General features: G+C 53.8%; 1 protein-coding gene across 5 annotated transcripts in view; it reads left to right on the plus strand.

Annotated features, from left to right (window-relative positions):
• The window catches only part of BCORL1 (BCL6 corepressor like 1), a 203,831-nt gene that overhangs the window by 134,344 nt on the left and 46,408 nt on the right, over positions 1 to 23,079 (plus strand). For 4 of the 5 annotated variants that reach the window (XM_068249975.1, XM_068249976.1, XM_068249974.1 and 1 more), the window contains 2 exons: positions 12,066 to 12,146; positions 16,497 to 16,892. In XM_068249975.1, coding sequence (XP_068106076.1) covers positions 12,066 to 12,146; positions 16,497 to 16,892 — 477 coding nt within the window. The remainder of the gene's footprint in view (positions 1 to 12,065; positions 12,147 to 16,496; positions 16,893 to 23,079) is intronic. The other variant, XM_068249977.1, reaches the window with a different exon arrangement.

A 23,079-nucleotide genomic window follows, 5' to 3' on the forward strand; every position in this document is an offset into this window, starting at 1 on the left:
GCATCTGATCTCCCCAATCCTAATCTGCAGAGCTACAGCTGCCCCCTAGTGGTGATACTGAGCACAGCAGCTACTCCCTGTACATTCCCTGCATGGCTCAGCATCTGACTACCCCAATCCTAATCTGCAGAGCTACAGCTGCCCCCTAGTGGTGATACTGAGCACTGCAGCCACTCCCTGTACATCCCCTGCATGGGTCAGCATCTGATCTCCCCAATCCTAATCTGCAGTGCTACAGCTGCCCCCTAGTGGTGATACTGAGCACTGCAGCTACTCCCTGTACATTCCCTGCATGGCTCAGCATCTGACTACCCCAATCCTAATCTGCGGAGCTACAGCTGCCCCCTAGTGGTGATACTGAGCACAGCAGCTACTCCCTGTACATTCCCTGCATGGCTCAGCATCTGATCTCCCCAATCCTAATCTGCAGAGCTACAGCTGCCCCCAAGTGGTGATACTGAGCACTGCAGCTACTCCCTGTACATTCCCTGCATGGCTCAGCATCTGACTACCCCAATCCTAATCTGCGGAGCTACAGCTGCCCCCTAGTGGTGATACTGAGCACAGCAGCTACTCCCTGTACATCCCCTGCATGGGTCAGCATCTGATCTCCCCAATCCTAATCTGCAGAGCTACAGCTGCCCCCTAGTGGTGATACTGAGCACTGCAGCTACTCCCTGTACATTCCCTGCATGGGTCAGCATCTGATCTCCCCAATCCTAATCTGCGGAGCTACAGCTGCCCCCTAGTGGTGATACTGAGCACTGCAGCTACTCCCTGTACATTCCCTGCATGGGTCAGCATCTGATCTCCCCAATCCTAATCTGCAGAGCTACAGCTGCCCCCTAGTGGTGATACTGAGCACTGCAGCTACTCCCTGTACATTCCCTGCATGGGTCAGCATCTGACTACCCCAATCCTAATCTGCAGAGTTACAGCTGCCCCCTAGTGGTGATACTGAGCACTGCAGCTACTCCCTGTACATTCCCTGCATGGGTCAGCATCTGACTACCCCAATCCTAATCTGCAGAGCTACAGCTGCCCCCTAGTGGTGATACTGAGCACTGCAGCTACTCCCTGTACATCCCCTGCATGGGTCAGCATCTGACTACCCCAATCCTAATCTGCAGGGCTACAGCTGCCCCCTAGTGGTGATAGTGAGCACAGCAGCTACTCCCTGTACATTCCCTGCATGGGTCAGCATCTGACTACCCCAATCCTAATCTGCAGGGCTACAGCTGCCCCCTAGTAGTGATACTGAGCACTGCAGCCACTCCCTGTACATTCCCTGCATGGGTCAGCATCTGACTACCCCAATCCTAATCTGCAGGGCTACAGCTGCCCCCTAGTGGTGATACTGAGCACTGCAGCTACTCCCTGTACATCCCCTGCATGGCTCAGCATCTGATCTCCCCAATCCTAATCTGCAGAGCTACAGCTGCCCCCTAGTGGTGATACTGAGCACTGCAGCCACTCCCTGTACATTCCCTGCATGGGTCAGCATCTGATCTCCCCAATCCTAATCTGCAGAGCTACAGCTGCCCCCTAGTGGTGATACTGAGCACTGCAGCCACTCCCTGTACATTCCCTGCATGGGTCAGCATCTGATCTCCCCAATCCTAATCTGCAGAGCTACAGCTGCCCCCTAGGGGTGATACTGAGCACTGCAGCCACTCCCTGTACATTCCCTGCATGGGTCAGCATCTGACTACCCCAATCCTAATCTGCAGAGCTACAGCTGCCCCCTAGTGGTGATACTGAGCACTGCAGCCACTCCCTGTACATCCCCTGCATGGGTCAGCATCTGATCTCCCCAATCCTAATCTGCAGAGCTACAGCTGCCCCCTAGTGGTGATACTGAGCACTGCAGCCACTCCCTGTACATCCCCTGCATGGGTCAGCATCTGATCTCCCCAATCCTAATCTGCAGGGCTACAGCTGCCCCCTAGTGGTGATACTGAGCACTGCAGCTATTCCCTGTACATTCCCTGCATGGGTCAGCATCTGACTACCCCAATCCTAATCTGCAGAGCTGCAGCTGCCCCCTAGTGGTGATACTGAGCACAGCAGCTACTCCCTGTACATTCCCTGCATGGGTCAGCATCTGATCTCCCCAATCCTAATCTGCAGAGCTACAGCTGCCCCCTAGTGGTGATACTGAGCACTGCAGCTACTCCCTGTACATCCCCTGCATGGGTCAGCATCTGATCTTCCCAATCCTAATCTGCAGAGCTACAGCTGCCCCCTAGTGGTGATACTGAGCACAGCAGCCACTCCCTGTACATCCCCTGCATGGCTCAGCATCTGACTACCCCAATCCTAATCTGCAGAGCTACAGCTGCCCCCTAGTGGTGATACTGAGCACTGCAGCCACTCCCTGTACATTCCCTGCATGGCTCAGCATCTGACTACCCCAATCCTAATCTGCGGAGCTACAGCTGCCCCCTAGTGGTGATACTGAGCACTGCAGCCACTCCCTGTACATTCCCTGCATGGGTCAGCATCTGATCTCCCCAATCCTAATCTGCGGAGCTACAGCTGCCCCCTAGTGGTGATACTGAGCACTGCAGCCACTCCCTGTACATTCCCTGCATGGGTCAGCATCTGATCTCCCCAATCCTAATCTGCAGAGCTACAGCTGCCCCCTAGTGGTAATACTGAGCACTGCAGCTACTCCCTGTACATCCCCTGCATGGGTCAGCATCTGATCTCCCCAATCCTAATCTGCAGAGCTACAGCTGCCCCCTAGTGGTGATACTGAGCACTGCAGCTACTCCCTGTACATTCCCTGCATGGGTCAGCATCTGATCTCCCCAATCCTAATCTGCAGAGCTACAGCTGCCCCCTAGTGGTTATACTGAGCACTGCAGCCACTCCCTGTACATCCCCTGCATGGGTCAGCATCTGACTACCCCAATCCTAATCTGCAGAGCTACAGCTGCCCCCTAGTGGTGATACTGAGCACTGCAGCTACTCCCTGTACATCCCCTGCATGGGTCAGCATCTGATCTCCCCAATCCTAATCTGCAGAGCTACAGCTGCCCCCTAGTGGTGATACTGAGCACAGCAGCTACTCCCTGTACATTCCCTGCATGGGTCAGCATCTGACTACCCCAATCCTAATCTGCAGAGCTACAGCTGCCCCCTAGTGGTGATACTGAGCACTGCAGCCACTCCCTGTACATTCCCTGCATGGCTCAGCATCTGACTACCCCAATCCTAATCTGCAGAGCTACAGCTGCCCCCTAGTGGTGATACTGAGCACTGCAGCTACTCCCTGTACATTCCCTGCATGGGTCAGCATCTGATCTCCCCAATCCTAATCTGCAGGGCTACAGCTGCCCCCTAGTGGTGATACTGAGCACTGCAGCCACTCCCTGTACATTCCCTGCATGGGTCAGCATCTGATCTCCCCAATCCTAATCTGCGGAGCTACAGCTGCCCCCTAGTGGTGATACTGAGCACTGCAGCTACTCCCTGTACATCCCCTGCATGGGTCAGCATCTGACTACCCCAATCCTAATCTGCAGAGCTACAGCTGCCCCCTAGTGGTGATACTGAGCACTGCAGCTACTCCCTGTACATCCCCTGCATGGGTCAGTATCTGATCTCTCCAATCCTAATCTGCAGAGCTACAGCTGCCCCCTAGTGGTGATACTGAGCACTGCAGCTACTCCCTGTACATCCCCTGCATGGGTCAGCATCTGATCTCCCCAATCCTAATCTGCAGAGCTACAGCTGCCCCCTAGTGGTGATACTGAGCACAGCAGCCACTCCCTGTACATCCCCTGCATGGGTCAGCATCTGACTACCCCAATCCTAATCTGCAGAGCTACAGCTGCCCCCTAGTGGTGATACTGAGCACCGCAGCCACTCCCTGTACATCCCCTGCATGGGTCAGTATCTGATCTCTCCAATCCTAATCTGCAGAGCTACAGCTGCCCCCTAGTGGTGATACTGAGCACTGCAGCTACTCCCTGTACATCCCCTGCATGGGTCAGTATCTGATCTCTCCAATCCTAATCTGCAGAGCTACAGCTGCCCCCTAGTGGTGATACTGAGCACTGCAGCTACTCCCTGTACATTCCCTGCATGGGTCAGCATCTGATCTCCCCAATCCTAATCTGCAGAGCTACAGCTGCCCCCTAGTGGTGATACTGAGCACTGCAGCTACTCCCTGTACATTCCCTGCATGGGTCAGCATCTGATCTCCCCAATCCTAATCTGCAGAGCTACAGCTGCCCCCTAGTGGTGATACTGAGCACAGCAGCCACTCCCTGTACATCCCCTGCATGGGTCAGCATCTGATCTCCCCAATCCTAATCTGCAGAGCTACAGCTGCCCCCTAGTGGTGATACTGAGCACAGCAGCTACTCCCTGTACATCCCCTGCATGGGTCAGCATCTGATCTCCCCAATCCTAATCTGCAGAGCTACAGCTGCCCCCTATTGGTGATACTGAGCACTGCAGCCACTCCCTGTACATCCCCTGCATGGGTCAGCATCTGATTACCCCAATCCTAATCTGCAGAGCTACAGCTGCCCCCTAGTGGTGATACTGAGCACTGCAGCCACTCCCTGTACATTCCCTGCATGGGTCAGCATCTGATCTCCCCAATCCTAATCTGCAGAGCTACAGCTGCCCCCTAGTGGTGATACTGAGCACTGCAGCTACTCCCTGTACATTCCCTGCATGGGTCAGCATCTGATCTCCCCAATCATAATCTGCACAGCTACAGCTGCCCCCTAGTGGTGATACTGAGCACTGCAGCTACTCCCTGTACATTCCCTGCATGGCTCAGCATCTGACTACCCCAATCCTAATCTGCGGGGCTACAGCTGCCCCCTAGTGGTGATACTGAGCACTGCAGCCACTCCCTGTACATTCCCTGCATGGGTCAGCATCTGATCTCCCCCAATCCTAATCTGCAGAGCTACAGCTGCCCCCTAGTGGTGATACTGAGCACTGCAGCCACTCCCTGTACATTCCCTGCATGGCTCAGCATCTGATCTCCCCAATCCTAATCTGCAGAGCTACAGCTGCCCCCTAGTGGTGATACTGAGCACTGCAGCCACTCCCTGTACATTCCCTGCATGGGTCAGCATCTGACTACCCCAATCCTAATCTGCAGAGCTACAGCTGCCCCCTAGTGGTGATACTGAGCACTGCAGCCACTCCCTGTACATCCCCTGCATGGGTCAGCATCTGACTACCCCAATCCTAATCTGCAGAGCTACAGCTGCCCCCTAGTGGGGATACTGAGCACTGCCGCTACTCCCTGTACATTCCCTGCATGGGTCAGCATCTGATCTCCCCAATCCTAATCTGCAGAGCTACAGCTGCCCCCTAGTGGTGATACTGAGCACTGCAGCCTGCTACTCCCTGTACATTCCCTGCATGGGTCAGCATCTGATCTCCCCAATCCTAATCTGCAAGGCTACAGCTGCCCCCTAGTGGTGATACTGAGCACTGCAGCTACTCCCTGTACATTCCCTGCATGGGTCAGCATCTGACTACCCCAATCCTAATCTGCAGAGCTACAGCTGCCCCCTAGTGGTGATACTGAGCACTGCAGCTACTCCCTGTACATTCCCTGCATGGGTCAGCATCTGACTACCCCAATCCTAATCTGCAGAGCTACAGCTGCCCCCTAGTGGTGATACTGAGCACTGCAGCCACTCCCTGTACATTCCCTGCATGGGTCAGCATCTGATCTCCCCAATCCTAATCTGCAGAGCTACAGCTGCCCCCTAGTGGTGATACTGAGCACAGCAGCTACTCCCTGTACATTCCCTGCATGGGTCAGCATCTGATCTCCCCAATCCTAATCTGCAGGGCTACAGCTGCCCCCTAGTGGTGATACTGAGCACTGCAGCTACTCCCTGTACATTCCCTGCATGGCTCAGCATCTGATCTCCCCAATCCTAATCTGCAGAGCTACAGCTGCCCCCTAGTGGTGATACTGAGCACTGCAGCCACTCCCTGTACATTCCCTGCATGGGTCAGCATCTGATCTCCCCAATCCTAATCTGCAGGGCTACAGCTGCCCCCTAGTGGTGATACTGAGCACTGCAGCTACTCCCTGTACATTCCCTGCATGGGTCAGGATCTGACTACCCCAATCCTAATCTGCAGAGCTACAGCTGCCCCCTAGTGGTGATACTGAGCACTGCAGCTACTCCCTGTACATTCCCTGCATGGGTCAGCATCTGACTACCCCAATCCTAATCTGCAGAGCTACAGCTGCCCCCTAGTGGTGATACTGAGCACAGCAGCTACTCCCTGTACATTCCCTGCATGGGTCAGCATCTGATCTCCCCAATCCTAATCTGCAGGGCTACAGCTGCCCCCTAGTGGTGATACTGAGCACAGCAGCTACTCCCTGTACATTCCCTGCATGGGTCAGCATCTGTGCTCCCCAATCCTAATCTGCAGAGCTACAGCTGCCCCCCTAGTGGTGATACTGAGCACTGCAGCCACTCCCTGTACATTCCCTGCATGGGTCAGCATCTGACTACCCCAATCCTAATCTGCAGAGCTACAGCTGCCCCCTAGTGGTGATACTGAGCACTGCAGCCTGCTACTCCCTGTACATTCCCTGCATGGGTCAGCATCTGATCTCCCCAATCCTAATCTGCAGAGCTACAGCTGCCCCCTAGTGGTGATACTGAGCACTGCAGCCACTCCCTGTACATTCCCTGCATGGCTCAGCATCTGACTACCCCAATCCTAATCTGCAGAGCTACAGCTGCCTCCTAGTGGTGATACTGAGCACAGCAGCTACTCCCTGTACATTCCCTGCATGGCTCAGCATCTGATCTCCCCAATCCTAATCTGCAGGGCTACAGCTGCCCCCTAGTGGTGATACTGAGCACAGCAGCTACTCCCTGTACATTCCCTGCATGGGTCAGCATCTGACTACCCCAATCCTAATCTGCAGAGCTACAGCTGCCCCCTAGTGGTGACACTGAGCACAGCAGCTACTCCCTGTACATTCCCTGCATGGCTCAGCATCTGACTACCCCAATCCTAATCTGCAGAGCTACAGCTGCCCCCTAGTGGTGATACTGAGCACTGCAGCCTGCTACTCCCTGTACATTCCCTGCATGGGTCAGCATCTGATCTCCCCAATCCTAATCTGCAGAGCTACAGCTGCCCCCTAGTGGTGATACTGAGCACTGCAGCCACTCCCTGTACATTCCCTGCATGGCTCAGCATCTGACTACCCCAATCCTAATCTGCAGAGCTACAGCTGCCTCCTAGTGGTGATACTGAGCACAGCAGCTACTCCCTGTACATTCCCTGCATGGCTCAGCATCTGATCTCCCCAATCCTAATCTGCAGGGCTACAGCTGCCCCCTAGTGGTGATACTGAGCACAGCAGCTACTCCCTGTACATTCCCTGCATGGGTCAGCATCTGACTACCCCAATCCTAATCTGCAGAGCTACAGCTGCCCCCTAGTGGTGACACTGAGCACAGCAGCTACTCCCTGTACATTCCCTGCATGGCTCAGCATCTGACTACCCCAATCCTAATCTGCAGAGCTACAGCTGCCCCCTAGTGGTGATACTGAGCACTGCAGCCTGCTACTCCCTGTACATTCCCTGCATGGGTCAGCATCTGATCTCCCCAATCCTAATCTGCAGAGCTACAGCTGCCCCCTAGTGGTGATACTGAGCACTGCAGCCACTCCCTGTACATTCCCTGCATGGCTCAGCATCTGACTACCCCAATCCTAATCTGCAGAGCTACAGCTGCCCCCTAGTGGTGATACTGAGCACTGCAGCTACTCCCTGTACATTCCCTGCATGGGTCAGCATCTGACTACCCCAATCCTAATCTGCAGAGCTACAGCTGCCCCCTAGTGGTGATACTGAGCACTGCAGCCACTCCCTGTACATTCCCTGCATGGGTCAGCATCTGACTACCCCAATCCTAATCTGCGGGGCTACAGCTGCCCCCTAGTGGTGATACTGAGCACAGCAGCTACTCCCTGTACATCCCCTGCATGGGTCAGGATCTGACTACCCCAATCCTAATCTGCAGAGCTACAGCTGCCCCCTAGTGGTGATACTGAGCACTGCAGCCACTCCCTGTACATTCCCTGCATGGGTCAGCATCTGATCTCCCCAATCCTAATCTGCAGGGCTACAGCTGCCTCCTAGTGGTGATACTGAGCACAGCAGCTACTCCCTGTACATTCCCTGCATGGGTCAGCATCTGATCTCCCCAATCCTAATCTGCAGAGCTACAGCTGCCCCCTAGTGGTGATACTGAGCACTGCAGCTACTCCCTGTACATCCCCTGCATGGGTCAGCATCTGATCTCCCCAATCCTAATCTGCAGAGCTACAGCTGCCCCCTAGTGGTGATACTGAGCACTGCAGCCACTCCCTGTACATTCCCTGCATGGGTCAGCATCTGATCTCCCCAATCCTAATCTGCAGGGCTACAGCTGCCTCCTAGTGGTGATACTGAGCACAGCAGCTACTCCCTGTACATTCCCTGCATGGGTCAGCATCTGATCTCCCCAATCCTAATCTGCAGAGCTACAGCTGCCCCCTAGTGGTGATACTGAGCACTGCAGCTACTCCCTGTACATCCCCTGCATGGGTCAGCATCTGATCTCCCCAATCCTAATCTGCAGGGCTACAGCTGCCCCCTAGTGGTGATACTGAGCACTGCAGCCACTCCCTGTACATTCCCTGCATGGGTCAGCATCTGACTACCCCAATCCTAATCTGCGGGGCTACAGCTGCCCCCTAGTGGTGATACTGAGCACTGCAGCTACTCCCTGTACATTCCCTGCATGGGTCAGCATCTGACTACCCCAATCCTAATCTGCAGGGCTACAGCTGCCCCTAGTGGTGATACTGAGCACTGCAGCTACTCCCTGTACATTCCCTGCATGGGTCAGCATCTGATCTCCCCAATCCTAATCTGCAGAGCTACAGCTGCCCCCTAGTGGTGATACTGAGCACTGCAGCTACTCCCTGTACATTCCCTGCATGGGTCAGCATCTGACTACCCCAATCCTAATCTGCGGAGCTACGGCTGCCCCCTAGTGGTGATACTGAGCACAGCAGCTACTCCCTGTACATTCCCTGCATGGGTCAGCATCTGATCTCCCCAATCCTAATCTGCAGGGCTACAGCTGCCTCCTAGTGGTGATACTGAGCACAGCAGCTACTCCCTGTACATTCCCTGCATGGGTCAGCATCTGATCTCCGCAATCCTAATCTGCAGAGCTACAGCTGCCCCCTAGTGGTGATACTGAGCACTGCAGCTACTCCCTGTACATCCCCTGCATGGGTCAGCATCTGATCTCCCCAATCCTAATCTGCAGGGCTACAGCTGCCCCCTAGTGGTGATACTGAGCACTGCAGCCACTCCCTGTACATTCCCTGCATGGGTCAGCATCTGACTACCCCAATCCTAATCTGCGGGGCTACAGCTGCCCCCTAGTGGTGATACTGAGCACTGCAGCTACTCCCTGTACATTCCCTGCATGGGTCAGCATCTGACTACCCCAATCCTAATCTGCAGGGCTACAGCTGCCCCTAGTGGTGATACTGAGCACTGCAGCTACTCCCTGTACATTCCCTGCATGGGTCAGCATCTGATCTCCCCAATCCTAATCTGCAGAGCTACAGCTGCCCCCTAGTGGTGATACTGAGCACTGCAGCTACTCCCTGTACATTCCCTGCATGGGTCAGCATCTGACTACCCCAATCCTAATCTGCGGAGCTACGGCTGCCCCCTAGTGGTGATACTGAGCACAGCAGCTACTCCCTGTACATTCCCTGCATGGGTCAGCATCTGATCTCCCCAATCCTAATCTGCAGAGCTACAGCTGCCCCCTAGTGGTGATACTGAGCACAGCAGCTACTCCCTGTACATTCCCTGCATGGGTCAGCATCTGATCTCCCCAATCCTAATCTGCAGAGCTACAGCTGCCCCCTAGTGGTGATACTGAGCACTGCAGCTACTCCCTGTACATTCCCTGCATGGGTCAGCATCTGATCTCCCCCAATCCTAATCTGCAGAGCTACAGCTGCCCCCTAGTGGTGATACTGAGCACTGCAGCCACTCCCTGTACATTCCCTGCATGGCTCAGCATCTGATCTCCCCAATCCTAATCTGCAGAGCTACAGCTGCCCCCTAGTGGTGATACTGAGCACTGCAGCCACTCCCTGTACATTCCCTGCATGGGTCAGCATCTGACTACCCCAATCCTAATCTGCAGAGCTACAGCTGCCCCCTAGTGGTGATACTGAGCACTGCAGCCACTCCCTGTACATCCCCTGCATGGGTCAGCATCTGACTACCCCAATCCTAATCTGCAGAGCTACAGCTGCCCCCTAGTGGGGATACTGAGCACTGCCGCTACTCCCTGTACATTCCCTGCATGGGTCAGCATCTGATCTCCCCAATCCTAATCTGCAGAGCTACAGCTGCCCCCTAGTGGTGATACTGAGCACTGCAGCCACTCCCTGTACATTCCCTGCATGGGTCAGCATCTGACTACCCCAATCCTAATCTGCAGAGCTACAGCTGCCCCCTAGTGGTGATACTGAGCACTGCAGCCACTCCCTGTACATTCCCTGCATGGGTCAGCATCTGATCTCCCCAATCCTAATCTGCAGAGCTACAGCTGCCCCCTAGTGGTGATACTGAGCACTGCAGCTACTCCCTGTACATTCCCTGCATGGCTCAGCATCTGATCTCCCCAATCCTAATCTGCGGAGCTACAGCTGCCCCCTAGTGGTGATACTGAGCACTGCAGCCACTCCCTGTACATTCCCTGCATGGGTCAGCATCTGATCTCCCCAATCCTAATCTGCAGAGCTACAGCTGCCCCCTAGTGGTGATACTGAGCACTGCAGCTACTCCCTGTACATTCCCTGCATGGGTCAGCATCTGACTACCCCAATCCTAATCTGCAGAGCTACAGCTGCCCCCTAGTGGTGATACTGAGCACTGCAGCTACTCCCTGTACATTCCCTGCATGGGTCAGCATCTGACTACCCCAATCCTAATCTGCGGGGCTACAGCTGCCCCCTAGTGGTGATACTGAGCACTGCAGCTACTCCCTGTACATTCCCTGCATGGGTCAGCATCTGATCTCCCCAATCCTAATCTGCAGAGCTACAGCTGCCCCCTAGTGGTGATACTGAGCACAGCAGCCTGCCACTCCCTGTGCACAGTGACCTCACCTTGTATGCTGAGCTGAGGAAGTGCTGTGTCCAGGCAGCGGCTGTAACTGCACATCACAGCGGGTTACTCAGTGCCTCAATAATAAGCAGTAACGATAATAATTGCTAAAATGATATGAATAATATCACAGAGTAAAAGTAATTACAGGAAGCTATAGTAATAATAGCACTGGGTAATTATCCACAATAATAATTATTATAGAAATAACATAGTGATGTTAGGCAGTAATAATAATTATAGTAATATTAGTAATAATACCAAGGAGTACAAATAATCGTAATTAGCAGTAAAGTGTGTGTGTGTGTGATATGTATAAAGTGTGTGTGGTGTGTATGTGCGTGTGTGTGTGGTGTGTGTGTGTATGGTGTGTGTGTGTGTGTGTGTGTGTGTATGTGTGTGTGGATGGCGCGTGTGTGTGTGTACAGTGCTGGTGTACAGTGCTGGTGTACAGTGCGTATGTGTATGGGGTTTGTGCGTGTGTAGTGTGTGTGTGTGTGTGTGTGTACAGCATGTGTGTATGGTGTGTGTGTATGTATGGTGTGTGTGGATGTGGATTGTGGGTGGTGTGTGTGTACAGTGTGTGTGTGTGGTGTGTGTGAACAGTGTGGGATGTGTGTGTGTGTGTTCAGTGGGTGGTGTGTGTACAGTGTTTGGTGTGTATGGAGTGTGGGTGGTGTGTGTATGTGTGTGTACAGTGTGTGGTGTGTATGTAGTGTGTGTGTGGGGGGGAGGGGGTTTCCCAGTAGCAGGAAGTTGGGGGCACATCACACCACCTCCCATCTTTGTAGTGACGGACTCCTCTCATTGGCCGTCTGTCTTTAGTAATATCAGTTTTTATTTCTTTCAGGTGCAGAAGATAAAAAGCCCAAAACCAGCTTCCGAGATTTTATCCCTGTGGTGCTGAGAACCCGAACCCGCAGCCAGACAGGTAACGCCCCCGCGCAGCCAGACAGGTAACGCCCCCGCGCAGCCAGACAGGTAACGCCCCCGCGCAGCCAGACAGGTAACGCCCCCGCGCAGCCAGACAGGTAACGCCCCCGCGCAGCCAGACAGGTAACGCCCCCGCGCAGCCAGACAGGTAACGCCCCAGCGCAGCCAGACAGGTAACGCGCCTCCCGCCGCCAGACAGGTAACGCGCCTCCCGCCGCCAGACAGGTAACGCGCCTCCCGCCGCCAGACAGGTAACGCGCCTCCCGCCGCCAGACAGGTAACGCGCCTCCCGCCGCCAGACAGGTAACGCGCCTCCCGCCGCCAGACAGGTAACGCGCCTCCCGCCGCCAGACAGGTAACGCGCCTCCCGCCGCCAGACAGGTAACGCCCCCCCGCCGCCAGACTGGTAACGCCCCCCCCCCCGCCAGACAGGTAACGCCCCCCCCCCCCCGCCAGACAGGTATCGCCCCTCGCCGCCAGACAGGTAACGCCCCCCGCAGCCAAACAGGCAACGCCCCCCCGCAGCCAGACAGGTAACGCCCCCCCCACCGGCCGCCAGACAGTTAACGCCCCCCCCGCCACCAGACAGGTATCGCCCCCCCCGCAGCCAGACAGGTAACGCCTTTTCTTCCTGCAGCCAGATGGTTAATGCCCCCCCTCCCCCTGCTGCCAGATGGGTAATGCCCCCTCCCACTGCAGCCAAACAGGTAACGCCTCCTCACCCTGCTGCCAGATGGGTAGCACCCCTCTCCCTGCTGCCAGACAGGTAACGCCCCTGTCACAGGAGCCCTGGTGGTCCGACCGCACTTAGCCTTCTAAACGATGCCAGCGCACAGACCGTGCGAACTCTGGTCGCAGTCAATGCGCAGGAACCGTTAAGAGATAGCCGCAGACAAACCGGGAGGGCGCCTGTAAGATACGGGTGATTACAACTTCACCCACTGGTTCAGAGTAAACTGCCACCACCGCGGTTACCATGGGACCGTGGAGCCCACTAACTGACTAGTCCTGCGAATAAAACGGTTAAACACACGATATTCTGGCTAGCCTACAACAAACAAACAGTAGCGTATCTTCAGAGACCCGGGATCAGTTCTGTGTGTGCTGATAAGCAGGGTAGCGGACAGTGAATGACTTGGATAAAGTCGTTTATTCACGGCAATATAAATAATTAATATATACAGACAATTATTAAAATCAACAATTATTAAAACAGTAATAGCCAGTATAAAAAATAAAAGAAGGGAGAAAACTTAGTTCCTGGAAAGATGTCCTTTAGTGGGAAAACTTGTAAAGTTCTTGGTTTCAGAGTTCAGACCAGGCGGATGCCAGCATATCCTCAAGCTGGCACTGATGAGTTCAAGATGTTTCAGAGTGGAGGACACTGAGTTTGGCTCCTCTGCCATTCTTATGCCCCTGATTCAGTAGGAGGGAGTGAGGGCGGGGCCACACACCCCCTTAGAACATGAGATGAGTCCTTCCCTTGTCCTGGGGACCAGAAATCATACCTTAACCATATATGGGCTCTATCTCACAGAACCGTACAGGTCAGGGCAGATTTACTAACATTTTCAGGTCTGCCTCGATGTACCCAGCAGTCTGATACCAAACATGAGGGGTGGGACCCCTGAGGTATCATTAGGGCACTGTTGAACTGCCTAACGGGCAGTCTTTACCTCAGAAGGTTCTGAAATGTTCTCAGAACCAGCACCAGGCAGGGCCCATCATGCTCTGTTAGTTTGGAGGGTCTGCCAGCCTGGCAACACAGAAAATATGATACATATAGCAGTTTATGGAATATGAGATACATCTGGGATTTATAGCAGGTCATTCCCAGGCAAAGGCTCTTTGAAGTTTGGAGCAGCTAGCTAGGTGTCACCTCCCCTGCTGGGCGGGAGTCAGAGAGTCTGGCTTTCCCCCAACTAGATTGCTTCTGTCATGGTCTATACCTGATGGATGGGCCATCAGCACAGCTTGAAGCCAGGGACTCTCTGGGCCCAGGCTCATTAGCATATCAAAAGAGCCATCCTGCAGTTAAGCTATCTCTCTGCTGAGAGGACTTCAGCTGCCCCTACACACTCAACCCGGATTCTATCGATCTGAAGCGCAATCGATGCAGAGAATCGAGTGCGATCGCTTTTCCTTCACGGGCGGTTACAGGACGCGTCTGCGGCCCCGCAACCGTCCGTGGCAGCCCCCCTCCATTCGCAGCCAGACAAGCAACCCCCCTCCCAGGCCAGACAAGCAAACCCCCAGGTAATGCCTTTTCTTCCTGCAGCCAGATGGTTAATGCCCCCCCTCCCCCTGCTGCCAGATGGGTAATGCCCCCCCCCCGCAGCCAAACAGGTCACGCCTCCTCCCCCTGCTGCCAGACGGATAGTGCTCTTCCCCCTGCTGCCAGACTGGTAACCCCCCCACAGCCAGACAGGTAACGCCCCTTCCTCCTGCAGCCAGACTGGTAACGCCCCCTGCAGCCAGACAGGTCACGCCCCCTCCTCCTGCAGCCAGACAGGTAACCCCCCACAGCCAGACAGGTCACGCCCCCTCCTCCTGCAGCCAGACTGGTAACGCCCCTCTCCAGAGGAATACCCCCCTTGTATAATTGATAGGACGTGGTAGGTGCGTGGCATTTGTACAGCAAGGCAGATATGGCATTGGGGGTCCCCTCCCCCCCAGTGACATCACATTCTAGGCAAGGTTGCATCTAATACAGCCCCAGCCATGTTTCCCCTGCCTCCGATATAAGCTCTGGCCCTCCTCGCTGTCACCATGTGGGGGCCGCACTCGCTGGGTGGCTTTATGGGCTACATTTCCCTCTGTTAGTGAGAATGTTGCACTATGGACTCATTGTGGCCCAGTGATGATCCACCACCTCCCCCTTCCTTTTCATGCTTTCCTTCCAGACCAATCTCACTGCTTGGTCTGATAACACAGCCACACCCCTTCCTGTCACTGTCATGCCTCTCCCCTTGCCACACCCCTTCCTGTCAGTGTCATGCCCTTCCCCTTGCCACACCCCTTCCTGTCAGTGTCATGCCCTTCCCCTTCCTGTCAGTGTCATGCCCTTCCCCTTGCCACACCCCTTCCTGTCAGTGTCATGCCCTTCCCCTTGCCACACCCCTTCCTGTCAGTGTCATGCCCTTCCCCTTGCCACACCCCTTCCTGTCAGTGTCATGCCCTTCCCCTTGCCACACCCCTTCCTGTCAGTGTCATGCCCTTCCCCTTGCCACACCCCTTCCTGTCAGTGTCATGCCCTTCCCCTTGCCACACCCCTTCCTGTCAGTGTCATGCCCTTCCCCTTGCCACACCCCTTCCTGTCAGTGTCATGCCCTTCCCCTTGCCACACCCCTTCCTGTCACTGTCATGCCCTTCCTCTTGCCTTACCCCTTCCTGTCACTTTCATGCCCTTCCCCTTGCCACACCCCTTCCTGTCAGTGTCATGCCCTTCCCCTTGCCACACCCCTTCCTGTCAGTGTCATGCCTTTCCCCTTGCCACACCCCTTCCTGTCACTGTCATGCCCTTCCCCTTGCCACACCCCTTCCTGTCACTGTCATGCGTATTAGGGTTAGGCATCGGTAGAGGGAGGGTTCTGCGTGAGAGTAGGGTTCGGTTTCGTTACTTAATATTTACCAGTGGTTTACTATGCTCATTACAACTGTAAATTATATATTTGTTTTCATTGTTATGAGATGATATTTTACCCTTTTTAATACCGTTATTTTAACATTTATTATTCTGTCTCAGATAAATCAGGAGAAATGATAAAAAATTATTATAGACAATATTTTTTTAATTTTCCACTGTACCCTTTTCCCTGGAGCTCTTATTTGATGTATGCCTCTCCCCTTGCCACACCCCTCCATGCTAGTTTAATGCCCTTCCCCTTACCACACCCCATCCTGTCGGTGTCATGCCTCTCACCTTGCCACACCTCTTCCTGTCGGTGTCATGCCTCTCACCTTGCCACACCCCTTCCTGTCGGTGTCATGCCTCTCACCTTGCCACACCCCTTCCTGTTGGTGTCATGCCTCTCACCTTGCCACACCCCTTCCTGTCTGTCATGCCTCTGCCCTTGCCCCACCCTTTCCTCTCGGTGTCATGCCTCTGCCCTTGACACCCCCCCCCCCCCCTCCTGTCAGTGTCAAGCCTCTGCCCTTGCCCCACCCCTTCCTGTCAGTGTCATGCCTCTGTCCTTGCCTTACCCCTTCCTGTCAGTGTCATGCCTCTGCCCTTGCCACACCCCTTCCTGTCTGTGTCATGCCTCTGCCCTTGCCCTAGCACTTACTTTATACGATATTCCATTTGTGTTGCTTCCATCGGTTACAGTTCCTTCTACTCTGATTGCAGGAACATTTGGATTCTCGGATATGGTGTCCTCATGTGCAGAGCCCTTCCCCACCGAGGAAGAGGAGAAGGAAGAGGACCCGGTGCTTCCTGCCAAAAGGCGGAGGGGCAGGAGGCCATATAAAACATGTCGGACGCGCACGTTTGCCTGTATAAAGGAGGAGCCAGAGGCGGTGCCTATCACACCTGTATTGCGGCACTCCTGGGACATCTCCGGCCGAGGTGTGGATATGGGAAAATCCTCCGTTGTGTCGGAGCCAGAGGATGAGGAGGATGGCACGCTGCGACGCCGGAAGAGGCGGAGACAGAAGAACCGCAAATATCAGAATGGAGAATATCTGACAGAGAAGGAGGAAGAGGAGGTGTCCCAGTGCTTCCGCCAGAGGAGGTCCCGAACAGGCGAGTCCCCGCCCATCAACCCCGCCCCTCCCACTGCCACTGACCTACTGACATGTGACATATAAACATGGGTCCACTCCCCCCTCCCTGTATATCCCTCCCCGGTGTCTACCACTCCCCCCCCGGTTTCTCCCTCCCGCTCTCTCCCTGTGTCTCCCGCTCCCCCCCCCAGTGTCTACCACTCCCTCCCGGTGCCTCCCGCTCCCTCCCTGTGTCTCTGTTCCCCCCCCTTGTGTGTCTCCTGCTTCCTCCCTGTGTCTACCACTCCCCCCCCCCCCTCCCCCCCGGTGTCTACCATTCCTCCCCCCCGGTGTCTACCACTCCCCCCCCCCCCCCCGGTTTCTCCCTCCCGCTCCCTCCCTGTGTCTCTGTTCCCCTCCTTGTGTGTCTCCTGCTCCCCTGTGTACATTTAGCAGTGCCTGAAGCTTGGCTCACCGAATCCATGGGTCCCACGGTGATCGCAGATCTCTTCACACGGCTACCCTACACGGCTCCCCTAGTGTCGCCCTCTGCTGGTTAGGGTTAGGTGCAGATTATCTATTATGGAGATCACAGATCTCTTCTCCTGCACGGCTCCCCTAGTATCGCCCTCTGCTGGTTAGGGTTAGGTACAGATTATCTATTATGGAGATCGCAGATATCTTCTCCTGCACTGCTCCCCTAGTGTCGCCCTCTGCTGGTTAGGGTTAGGTACAGATTATCTATTATGGAGATCGCAGATATCTTCTCCTGCACTGCTCCCCTAGTGTCGCCCTCTGCTGGTTAGGGTTAGGTACAAATGATCTATTATGAAGATCACAGATCTCTCCTCCTGCACGACTCCCCTAGTGTTGCCCTCTGCTGGTTAGGGTTAGGTACAAATGATCTATTATGGAGATCACAGACCTCTTTTCCTGCACGGCTCCCCTACTGTTGCCCTCTGCTGGTTAGGGTTAGGTACTGATGATCTATTATGGAGATCACAGATCTCTTCTCCTGCACAGCTCCCCTAGTGTCGCCCTCTGCTGTTAGGGTTAGGTGGAGATTATCTGTTATGGAGATCGCAGATCTCTTCTGCTCCTGCACAACTCCCCTAGTGTCACCCTCTGCTGGTTAGGGTTAGGTGCAGATTATCTATTATGGAGATCACAGATCTCTCCTCCTGCACGACTCCCCTAGTGTCGCCCTCTGCTGGTTAGGGTTAGGTGCAGATTATCTATTATGGAGATCACAGATCTCTTCTCCTGCACGGCTCCCCTAGTATCGCCCTCTGCTGGTTAGGGTTAGGTACAGATTATCTATTATGGATATCGCAGATATCTTCTCCTGCACTGCTCCCCTAGTGTCGCCCTCTGCTGGTTAGGGTTAGGTACAAATGATCTATTATGAAGATCACAGATCTCTCCTCCTGCACGACTCCCCTAGTGTTGCCCTCTGCTGGTTAGGGTTAGGTACAAATGATCTATTATGGAGATCACAGACCTCTTTTCCTGCACGGCTCCCCTACTGTTGCCCTCTGCTGGTTAGGGTTAGGTACTGATGATCTATTATGGAGATCACAGATCTCTTCTCCTGCACAGCTCCCCTAGTGTCGCCCTCTGCTGTTAGGGTTAGGTGGAGATTATCTGTTATGGAGATCGCAGATCTCTTCTTCTCCTGCACAACTCCCCTAGTGTCGCCCTCTGCTGTTAGGGTTAGGTGCAGATTATCTATTATGGAGATCACAGATCTCTCCTCCTGCACGACTCCCCTAGTGTCGCCCTCTGCTGTTAGGGTTAGGTGCAGATTATCTATTATGGAGATCACAGACCTCCTCTTCTCCTGCATGGCTCCCCTAGTGTCGCGCTCTGCTGGTTAGGGTTAGGTGCAGATTATCTATTATGGAGATCGCAGATCTCTTCTCCTGCATGGCTCCCCTAGTGTCGCCCTCTGCTGGTCAGGGTTAGGTACAAATGATCTATTATAGAGATCACAGACCTCTTCTCCTGCATGGCTCCCCTAGTGTCGCCCTCTGCTGGTTAGGTGCAGATTATCTGTTATGGAGATCACAGATCTCTTCTCCTGCACGGCTCCCCTAGTATCGCCCTCTGCTGGTTGGGGTTAGGTACAGATTATCTATTATGCAGATCACAGATCTCTCCTGCACGGCTCCCCTAGTGTCGCCCTCTGCTGGTTAGGGTTAGGTACAGACTATCTATTATGGAGGTCACAGATCTCTTCTCCTGCACGGCTCCCCTAGTATCGCCCTTTGCTGGTTAGGGTTAGGTACAGATTATCTATTATGGAGATCGCATATATCTTCTCCTGCACGGCTCCCCTAGTGTCGCCCTCTGCTGGTCAGGGTTAGGTGCAGATTATCTATTATGGAGATCGCAGATATCTTCTCCTGCATTGCTCCCCTAGTGTCGCCCTCTGCTGGTCAGGGTTAGGTGCAGATTATCTATTATGGAGATCACAGATCTCTTCTCCTGCATGGCTCCCCTAGTGTCGCCCTCTGCTGGTTAGGGTTAGGTACAGATGATCTATTATGGAGATCACAGATCTCTTCTCCTGCACAGCTCCCCTAGTGTCGCCCTCTGCTGGTTAGGTGCAGATTATCTATTATGGACATCACAGATCTCTTCTCCTGCACGGCTCCCCTAGTGTCGCCCTCTGCTGGTTAGGGTTAGGTACAGATGATCTATTATGGAGATCACAGATCTCTTCTGCACGGCTCCCCTAGTGTCGCTCTCTGCTGGTTAGGGTTAGGTACAAATGATCTATTATAGCGATCACAGACCTCTTCTCCTGCACGGCTCCCCTAGTGTCGCCCTCTGCTGGTTAGGTGCTGATTATCTATTATGGAGATCACAGATCTCTTCTCCTGCACGGCTCCCCTAGTGTCGCCCTCTGCTGGTTAGGGTTAGGTGCAGATTATCTATTATGGAGATCACAGATCTCTTCTGCACGTCTCCCCTAGTGTCGCCCTCTGCTGGGTAGGGTTAGGTGCAGATTATCTATTATGGAGATCACAGATCTCTTCTCCTGCACAGCTCCCCTAGTGTCGCCCTCTGCTGTTAGGGTTAGGTGGAGATTATCTGTTATGGAGATCGCAGATCTCTTCTTCTCCTGCACAACTCCCCTAGTGTCGCCCTCTGCTGTTAGGGTTAGGTGCAGATTATCTATTATGGAGATCACAGATCTCTCCTCCTGCACGACTCCCCTAGTGTCGCCCTCTGCTGTTAGGGTTAGGTGCAGATTATCTATTATGGAGATCACAGACCTCCTCTTCTCCTGCATGGCTCCCCTAGTGTCGCGCTCTGCTGGTTAGGGTTAGGTGCAGATTATCTATTATGGAGATCGCAGATCTCTTCTCCTGCATGGCTCCCCTAGTGTCGCCCTCTGCTGGTCAGGGTTAGGTACAAATGATCTATTATAGAGATCACAGACCTCTTCTCCTGCATGGCTCCCCTAGTGTCGCCCTCTGCTGGTTAGGTGCAGATTATCTGTTATGGAGATCACAGATCTCTTCTCCTGCACGGCTCCCCTAGTATCGCCCTCTGCTGGTTGGGGTTAGGTACAGATTATCTATTATGCAGATCACAGATCTCTCCTGCACGGCTCCCCTAGTGTCGCCCTCTGCTGGTTAGGGTTAGGTACAGACTATCTATTATGGAGGTCACAGATCTCTTCTCCTGCACGGCTCCCCTAGTATCGCCCTTTGCTGGTTAGGGTTAGGTACAGATTATCTATTATGGAGATCGCATATATCTTCTCCTGCACGGCTCCCCTAGTGTCGCCCTCTGCTGGTCAGGGTTAGGTGCAGATTATCTATTATGGAGATCGCAGATATCTTCTCCTGCATTGCTCCCCTAGTGTCGCCCTCTGCTGGTCAGGGTTAGGTGCAGATTATCTATTATGGAGATCACAGATCTCTTCTCCTGCACGGCTCCCCTAGTGTCGCCCTCTGCTGGTTAGGGTTAGGTACAGATGATCTATTATGGAGATCACAGATCTCTTCTCCTGCACAGCTCCCCTAGTGTCGCCCTCTGCTGGTTAGGTGCAGATTATCTATTATGGAGATCACAGATCTCTTCTCCTGCACGGCTCCCCTAGTGTCGCCCTCTGCTGGTTAGGGTTAGGTACAGATGATCTATTATGGAGATCACAGATCTCTTCTGCACGGCTCCCCTAGTGTCGCTCTCTGCTGGTTAGGGTTAGGTACAAATGATCTATTATAGCGATCACAGACCTCTTCTCCTGCACGGCTCCCCTAGTGTCGCCCTCTGCTGGTTAGGTGCTGATTATCTATTATGGAGATCACAGATCTCTTCTCCTGCACGGCTCCCCTAGTGTCGCCCTCTGCTGGTTAGGGTTAGGTGCAGATTATCTATTATGGAGATCACAGATCTCTTCTGCACGTCTCCCCTAGTGTCGCCCTCTGCTGGGTAGGGTTAGGTGCAGATTATCTATTATGGAGATCACAGATCTCTCCTCCTGCACGACTCCCCTAGTGTCGCCCTCTGCTGTTAGGGTTAGGTGCAGATTATCTATTATGGAGATCACAGATCTCTCCTTCTGCACTGCTCCCCTAGTGTCGCCCTCTGCTGGTTAGGGTTAGGTGCAGATTATCTATTATGGAGATCACAGATCTCTCCTCCTGCACGACTCCCCTAGTGTCGCCCTCTGCTGTTAGGGTTAGGTACAGATTATCTATTATGGAGATCACAGATCTCTTCTCCTGCACTGCTCCCCTAGTGTCACCCTCTGCTGGTTAGGGTTAGGTGCAGATTATCTATTATGGAGATCACAGATCTCTTCTCCTGCACGGCTCCCCTAGTGTCGTCCTCTGCTGGTTAGGTACAGATGATCTGTTATGGAGATCACAGATCTCTTCTCCTGCACGGCTCCCCTAGTGTCGCCCTCTGCTGGTTACAGTTAGGTGCAGATGATCTATTAAGGAGATCACAGATCTCTTCGGCACGGCTCCCCTAGTGTCACCCTCTGCTGGTTAGGGTTAGGTACAGATGATCTATTATAGAGATCACAGATCTCTCCTTCTGCACTGCTCCCCTAGTGTCGCCCTCTGCTGGTTAGGTACAGATGATCTATTATGGAGATCACAGATCTCTTCTCCTGCACAGCTCCCCTAGTGTCACCCTCTGCTGGTTAGGGTTAGGTGCAGATTATCTATTATGGAGATCACAGATCTCTCCTCCTGCACAGCTCCCCTAGTGTCGCCCTCTGCTGGTTAGGGTTAGGTGCAGATTATCTATTATGGAGATCACAGATCTCTTCTCCTGCACTGCTCCCCTAGTGTCACCCTCTGCTGGTTAGGGTTAGGTGCAGATTATCTATTATGGAGATCACAGATCTCTTCTCCTGCACGGCTCCCCTAGTGTCGTCCTCTGCTGGTTAGGTACAGATGATCTGTTATGGAGATCACAGATCTCTTCTCCTGCACGGCTCCCCTAGTGTCGCCCTCTGCTGGTTACAGTTAGGTGCAGATGATCTATTAAGGAGATCACAGATCTCTTCGGCACGGCTCCCCTAGTGTCACCCTCTGCTGGTTAGGGTTAGGTACAGATGATCTATTATAGAGATCACAGACCTCTTCTCCTGCACGGCTCCCCTAGTGTCGCCCTCTGCTGGTTAGGGTTAGGTGCAGATTATCTATTATGGAGATCACAGATCTCTTCTGCACGTCTCCCCTAGTGTCGCCCTCTGCTGGGTAGGGTTAGGTGCAGATTATCTATTATGGAGATCACAGATCTCTCCTTCTGCACTGCTCCCCTAGTGTCGCCCTCTGCTGGTTAGGTACAGATGATCTATTATGGAGATCACAGATCTCTTCTCCTGCACAGCTCCCCTAGTGTCACCCTCTGCTGGTTAGGGTTAGGTGCAGATTATCTATTATGGAGATCACAGATCTCTCCTCCTGCACAGCTCCCCTAGTGTCGCCCTCTGCTGGTTAGGGTTAGGTGCAGATTATCTGTTATGGAGATCACAGATTTCTTCTCCTGTACGGCTCCCCTAGTGTCGCGCTCTGCTGGTTAGGTACAGATTATCTATTATGGAGATCACAGATCTCTTCTCCTGCACAACTCCCCTAGTGTCGCCCTCTGCTGGTTAGGGTTAGGTGCAGATTATCTATTATGGAGATCACAGATCTCTTCTGCACAACTCCCCTAGTGTCGCCCTCTGCTGGGTAGGGTTAGGTACAGATTAT

The sequence above is a fragment of the Hyperolius riggenbachi genome, chromosome 8 (assembly GCF_040937935.1).
Source record: "Hyperolius riggenbachi isolate aHypRig1 chromosome 8, aHypRig1.pri, whole genome shotgun sequence".
NCBI lineage: Eukaryota > Metazoa > Chordata > Amphibia > Anura > Hyperoliidae > Hyperolius > Hyperolius riggenbachi.